The 7,500-nt window shown below is 36.4% G+C and overlaps 1 protein-coding gene across 2 annotated transcripts in view; it reads left to right on the top strand.

The window, feature by feature from the left end:
* Nucleotides 1–3,106, top strand: part of LOC113827568 (uncharacterized) — a 129,243-nt gene extending 126,137 nt beyond the window's left edge. For both annotated transcript variants that reach the window (XM_070140409.1, XM_070140400.1), the window contains one exon: nt 1,731–3,106. In XM_070140409.1, coding sequence (XP_069996510.1) covers nt 1,731–1,864 — 134 coding nt within the window. In that variant the 3' untranslated portion in view covers nt 1,865–3,106. The remainder of the gene's footprint in view (nt 1–1,730) is intronic.
* The last annotated feature ends 4,394 nt before the right edge of the window (nt 3,107–7,500 follow it).

Raw genomic sequence — 7,500 nt, 5'->3', positions numbered from 1 at the left:
TGGGAGGGGGATGGGGAGGAGAGGAGTGGTGGGGGAGGGAGAGGAGGGGTGAAGGGAGTGGGTGGGGGAGGGAGAGTAGGGGGAGGGGGAGGGGGAGGGGGGAGTGGGTAAGGGGAGGAGGGAGGGGGAGTGGTGGGGGAGGGAGAGTAGGGAGGGGAGGGAGGATGAGGAGGGAGTGGGAGAGGTGGGGGGAGAGGGGTTAGGGGGAATGGTGGGGGAGGGGAGGAGGGATGAGGGGGAGGGAGTGGGGAAAAGGGGAGGGAGATTAGGGGAGAGAGATGGGGAGAGGTGGGGAGGGTGAAGAGAGAGAGAGAGGTAAAGGGGGAGAGAGGGTAAGATGGAGGGAAAGGAGGAGGGGAGAGGAGGTAGAAGAGAAAGAGAGGGAAGTGGGAAGGGGATAAGGAGTAAGAGAAGAAGGGGGGATGGGGAGGAAGGAGGGGGTAGGAGTGGAAGGTAAAGGAAGAGGAGAAGGGGGCGAGGGATAGGGAGGGAGGAGGAGGAAATTTGAGGATTACGGTAAGGGGGTGGGAGAGGGTTGAGGGGAGTGGGGGGAAGGGGAGTGAGGGGAGGAGGGAGGAGGTGGAGGAGAGGAGGAGAAGGGGCGGGGGGGGGGGAAGGGATGTCGGTGTGTAGGGAAGCCGATCAATATATAAATACACACACGCACGCACACACGGACGCAATCATACGCACACAGACACACACACACACACACACACACACACTAATACACTCACTCACACAGAAAGACAGATAGATTAAGATTTCCATTGTATATACACATCACCAGAAAACGTCTAACCACTCCATTATACACATAAATCAGAATAAAAAAGTTATGAAAAAATAAACATTGACTTAAACAAAGAGAAAAAAAATAGTTCAAGCATTTTAACTTCCATCTTAAAACAAAAAAATAAATAAATAAATAAAATAAAAGAATAAAAAAATCAAAAAAGAAAATATAAGTGATTGGATCCTCTATATACATCGTTTGTCTCGTAGTATAGAGGTCTTGATCCTTTTAACTTTTTTTTCTGATTCGTATTTGGAAAAGGAGAAAAATCATTGAGACATTTACTTCTCTTTCGTTCTTCTCTGATGGTATATGTTTGTTGGTTTCAGGTTTAAGGTGAATAAAGATAGAAAGAGAGACAAATACACACACAGAATGAGAGAGAGAGAGAGAGAGAGAGAGAGAGAGAGAGAGAGAGAGAGAGAGAGAGAGAGAGAGAGAGAGAGAGAGAGAGAGAGAGAGAGAGAGAGAGAGAGCGAGAGAGAGCGAGAGCGAGAGCGAGAGACAGACAGACAGAGAGGAACAGAGAGAGAAACACACAGAATGAGAGAGATAGAGAGAGAGAGAGACACAACACTAACCCGAGAGAAATATATATATATATATATATATATATATATATATATATATATATATATATATATATATATATATATATATATATATATATATAGAGAGAGAGAGAGAGAGAGAGAGAGAGAGAGAGAGAGAGAGAGAGAGAGAGAGAGAGACAGAGAGAGAGAGAGAGAGAGACAGAGACAGACAGACAGACAGACAGAGACAGAGACAGACAGAAACAGAGAGACAGAGACATAGAGACAGACAAACAAAGAAGAAGAGAGATAAAAAACACCCAGAATGAGAGAGAGCAAGAGAGAGAGCGAACCAAAACACTAACCCTCTCCCCCTTCTCTCTCCCCCCCTTGCTTCTCAGGCGAGTACCAGGCCGCCATGCAGACCAACAGAGGCGCCACAGCCACCTCCCCATGGCGGCTCCACCTCCTCCTGACAGCTGTCCACGTGCTCTATTCACTCGTCCTCCGCCTCCGGGATGGCAGGGATTCCTAACCACCTCCGGGATGACAGGGATTCCTAACCACGTTCGTTCGCCGCTTCATCCTGCAGAGAGGAGAAGATGGAACGACATTTTTTGCACAAAATAAGGAAGCGTCTCTGATACCCGCACGATTTTCTGAAAGGACGGAAAGAGGGAGAAAGAAAGAAAGAAGGGAAAGAGGAGTGAAATGAGGAAAGTGGAGATAAAAAGAGAGGACAAAAAAGAGAGAGAGATAAAGAAAGAAAAAAGAGAAAGATAGACAAGGAAAATTTAGAGAAAAGACAGAGAGGAAATAAATAAAAAAAAAAGAAAAGAGAAAATAAACAAGGAAAATTAACGAAAAAAGAGAGAAAAAAAGAAAAAGAGTAAAAATAAACAATGACAATTTAGAGGAAAAAAAGACAGAAAATATATTCAACAAAGAAAAAAAAACGAAAAGAAAAAAAAAAGATGAAAAATTGAAGGTGATTCGAAACTTTTCCGAAGCATCGTTCAGTTAGTCGAAGCTTCGTCGGTCTTCCATGGTGATGGGTTACTTCGAGCCAAAGAAAACGATCCTACTCAGGCCGTCGGGTGTCGCGAGCGCCTGGCCTTGTGTTGACGTCTTGGAGTAAAACAGAAAAGGGAGTGGGTGGAGTAATAGCAGAATCACGCATCTCAAGGAAGAGGCGAAGGAGGGAATCGGAGAAAAGGGAGTAAACAAAAGTGTGAAAATAGATCGAGATAATTCGAGAGAAACGAAGCTCGGTGAGAGATACCAGTGATGAAAGACTTTTATAAGAGACTGAATTGAATCTGTGTGATTATATATATATATATATATATATATATATATATATATATATATATATATATATATATATATATATATATATATATATACATACACACACAGAGATTATATTGTACCTACCAGGGACGGTGTTTCCCTCCAGCTGTCTTATCTGCGCTAAAGACACAGAAAACCTGAATTCCTTTGTGTGAAAATCTAATCACTTACGTTAAGACATAAATTTGTTTGTGAAGCTGTTGCTACCAGCCCCTCATTCGAGAGAAAAAAAAAAACAAAAACAAAAAACAAGTGAGGGTTTATTTTAAGAGCTAATGTATATCTGCTGTGAATATCCAAAGTAAAAAAAAAGGAAAATAAAAATACCTTATGGGTATTTGAGGGATAGGCCCCTAGTTTATGTTGTGTTGCCTCTGTACAGTCTGTTTACAAGATATTTAAATAAAGAAGGATGCCAAAATAACATTTATTTGATAAGTTGGACGTGTCCTGAGTGAATGTGAATGCATGTACTTGCAGAAAAAAAGATGCCCATTTTATTAAAATTGTATTAAAAAACACAAATGAAAAATGGTGTCGAATGGTTTTGCTGTTAATTTGACCCTTCGTAACAAGGTGTCACGTGTCACATTAGCATCTTCCTGTCAAAGTCTGCCACACAGAGTCATGAACTAATATTTTCCCCCCCAAAGTTCTTTTTGTTTGCGCTCAAACTCTCTTTCTGTCTTTCCTTCATCTCTCTCTCTCTCTCTCTCTCTCTCTCTCTCTCTCTCTCTCTCTCTCTCTCTCTCTCTCTCTCTCTCTCTCTCTCTCTCTCTCTCTCCTTCTCTCTATGTCTCTATATATTTATCTATATATCTCTGTCTCCTGCCCTCTCTTTCCCTGCTTCTGTACTCTCTCTCTCTCTCTCTCTCTCTCTCTCTCTCTCTCTCTCTCTCCTTCTCTCTCTATATATATATATATTTATCTATATATCTCTGTCTCCTTCCTCTCCCTTTCCCTGCTTCTGTACTCTCTCTCTCTCTCTCTCTCTCTCTCTCTCTCTCTCTCTCTCTCTCTCTCTCTCTCTCTCTCTCTCTCTCTCTCTCTCTCTCTCTCTCTCTCTCTCTCCCTCTCTCTCTCTCTCATTCTCTCTCCCTTTATCTCTCTCTATCTCCCTCTCCTTCTTCCTTTTTTCCCATTCCTGCTTCTGGACTCTCTCTCTCTCTCTCTCTCTCTCTCTCTCTCTCTCTCTCTCTCTCTCTCTCTCTCTCTCTCTCTCTCTCTCTCTCTCTCTCTCTCTCTCTCTCTCTCCCCCTCCCTCTCTCTCTCTCTCATTCTTACAGGAATACGATCACAAAATATGCATCAAATTCCACTGTTATACCTCATTCACGCCCCTTAGTGTTAATTTCCTGTTCGTTGATTCCCCAGTCACATGTTCTGAGTTCATTTTCTGAATCTCAGACATGTTAACTGCACTAATGTCTGTATTTTATATCTGGTACAGATCAGGATTATTTTTAGATTCTTATTTAGGTTATTCATTAGTTTGTATGTTTCCATCATATCATTTTTTATTTGTTTTATTTTTATTATTTATTTTGTAATGATAGGGGAAATTTGTTTATTTATTTGTTATCTTTAATAAGGGGGAAGTAAATAAATATGTAGCAAGTGGAAGATTGTGAATTATGAAAGGTTGGATTTTTTAATATTATATAAAAGTAATATTTAAATAACTAATATTGTGTATGCTTAAAAAAAAAAAAACAATATTCCTTAATCCATTTACAACAAGCATATAGGCCCCAGTCCAAGAAAAGAGAAGGAGGAAAGAAAAGAATAAGAAGTACAAGTAAAAAGAGATAAAGAAAGAAGAAAAACAAAAGAAAAGGAAAAAAGAAAAGAAAAAGAAAAAGAAAGAAAGAAAGAAAGAAAAAAATATATATGTATATATATATATATATATATATATATATATATATATATATATATATATATATATATATATTTATATATATATATATATATATATATATATATATATATATATATATATATATATATATATATATATATATATATATATGTATATATATATATATGATAATAATGCCAATAATAAAAAGAAAACGAGAATGAAAGAAAAGTCTCAGACTCTTTTGGAGAGGAAACCAACATCTGTTTTTCTCTTTTCTTTTTTTTCTTTCTTTTCACACAAAGTCTCAATGAAAATGCAAGGTCCTCCCACACACAGACGGAATCGACCCAAATCACGTGGGGGAGGGAAGGAAAGGGGGTTTGGCCCAGTGAAGTTTACCTCAAATCTCTCCTCCCCCACACCCCCCTCGAATTCCCCCTCTTCATACCTGAGAAAATGACAAATGGGAACACTCTCGTTACAAGACGTTCTTCAAATAACATCATGGCACACTCGAAAAAAATGATAATAAATAAAAAAAAATAATAATTTTGCCTGAAAAGGTGAAGGCGCGGGGGGTAGGAGGGTGGGGGGTAGGGGTGGGGAAAAGGTAAAATTTTTAGTGTGAAATTAAATTAGGTGGTGGTGCGAGTTTTTCTTTAGTTTGAGAGTGGGGGGGATGGGTGAGGGGGAAGGGAGATGAGGATAGGAAAAGGGGGGTGGGGTGGGAGGTGTAGGAAGTGAGGGAAGGAGGGAGGTAGGAGAGGGTGGGGTGGGAGATGTCTTAGGAGTGAGGGGGAAGGATGGGGAGGATAGGGAGAGGGGGAGGGGAGGTGGGGGTGAGGGAAGAGGAGATTTGATGAATCGTTCATCCCGGTTGGTTTCATCGAAGTATAGTGAAGTGGGGTTTAATCCTTCTTATGCTTTTATCATTATTGCTTTTATTGTTATTACATCACCAATATCATCATCATTATCATCAATACTGCCACCAGCCATCATTATTATTATCCTTATCATCAGCATCATCATCATTCTCATTTCATCATAGTCATTATTATCATTATTATTTTCACCATCATCATTATCATCATCATCATCATCATTATTATTATCACCATCATCATCCTATCATCATTAACCCATCTCCTTATCAGCCTATAAACCTCCATCTATTTACTGATAGACAGATAGATAAAAAAAAAAAATAACATCAAGAAGGAAAATGGAAGAAAGCATCACAGTATTTAAGCAAATGTAAGAAACCTTGAAAAAAATATTTAAAACGTTTCTGTTCCAATGTTTTGAAATCTGGATTTTTATTTATAAGTGTGAACAAAAAAGGCGGTTTCCACGCAGTATCTTTGAGTTTCTGGTTTGGACGATTTATGTTCTTATCTAACTTTATTAATTGATTTATCATTATTATTATTATTATTATTATTATTATTATTATTATCTGTTATTATCATTATTATTATTATTTATTATATTATATTATTATAATTTCTTATTATTATTATTATTATCATTATTATTATTATTATTATTATTATTATTATTATTATTATTATTATTATTATTATTATCATCATCATGGTCCTTATCATTATTACTATTATTATCATTATTATTATCATTATTATCATAATTATTACTATTATTATTATCATCAATATCAGTTATTATTATCATTATCATTACCATCATTATTATTGGGATTATTATCATTATTATTGGGATTATTATCATTATCATTGTTATCATAATTATCATCATTACTATTATTATCATTATCATTATCAATATTGTTATTATCATTATCATTATTACTATTACTATCATTATTATCACTATTATTGTTATTATCATTATCATTATTACTATTTCTATCATTATTATCACTATTACTGTTATTATTATCATTATTACTATTACTATCATTATTATCACTATTATTGTTATTATCATTATCATTATTATCATTATTATCTAAGTATGCATTACTGTGGTTAATTGGTTCTGCTCTCTCTAGCCTTATATTATAATGATGTTTTCAGATCTTATAGGCAGTATATAAAAGGTGTTGTATCATTCTACTCCTTTTTCTTGTTTATTATTTTAACATTATGCAGTTTAATTTAATTTATGCGTCGCCAAAATATCATTCCGTTTAATGTCACTATAGCGTTGTAAACTGTAATCGTGGACACCATACTAATCTTATTTCTTCCGGTATGATCGATGATTATAAATGTTGTGATAATCAGCAGTATTATAAAAATCACGTGGTTGTTTCTTCCTTTTTTTTCCTACCGCTCTCTCAAAAAAAAAAAAAAAAAAACATAAATAAATAAATGAATATACAAATGTGTGAATGAATAGACAAAAGAAAATGAAAACACAAAAATATACAAATATACGATATACAAATCTAGCTATGTGGTTATATAAAGTCAAAGGGCATGTGTGTATATAGTGTAGATGTGTACGAAAATTTCTGCATGTGGGTTATTTTACGTACATGGAAAAAAACGTACACAAAGACCTAAATAAATACAAGGGAATGTATGGCAGTATGTACTTTTGAGTGATAAGATGAATACCTATATATATACATATATAAAGATGATGTATGTGCAGATGGCAATATAACAGGTTCCAGTATCATACAGTATGCTAGTTATTTGGTTGATATTCCTCCAATAAAGATATAACTGAACTGAACGTTTGTAAGTCAAAAATAAAACGATTTCTGTGTTATGTATAAAAATGGACCTTATTAACCTTATATGATCTTATAAATGGCCATTTAAAAATATTGGTATTGCAAACACACATACACACGCATACACACACGCACGCAGACACACACACACAAACACACACACACACATACACACACACACACACACACACACACACACGCACGCACACACACACACACACACACA

The sequence above is a fragment of the Penaeus vannamei genome, chromosome 3, assembly GCF_042767895.1.
Source record: "Penaeus vannamei isolate JL-2024 chromosome 3, ASM4276789v1, whole genome shotgun sequence".
Taxonomy (NCBI): Eukaryota; Metazoa; Arthropoda; class Malacostraca; order Decapoda; family Penaeidae; genus Penaeus; species Penaeus vannamei.
The sequence above is the reverse complement of the archived record's forward strand: the minus strand, read 5'-3'. Positions and strand labels throughout refer to the sequence as shown.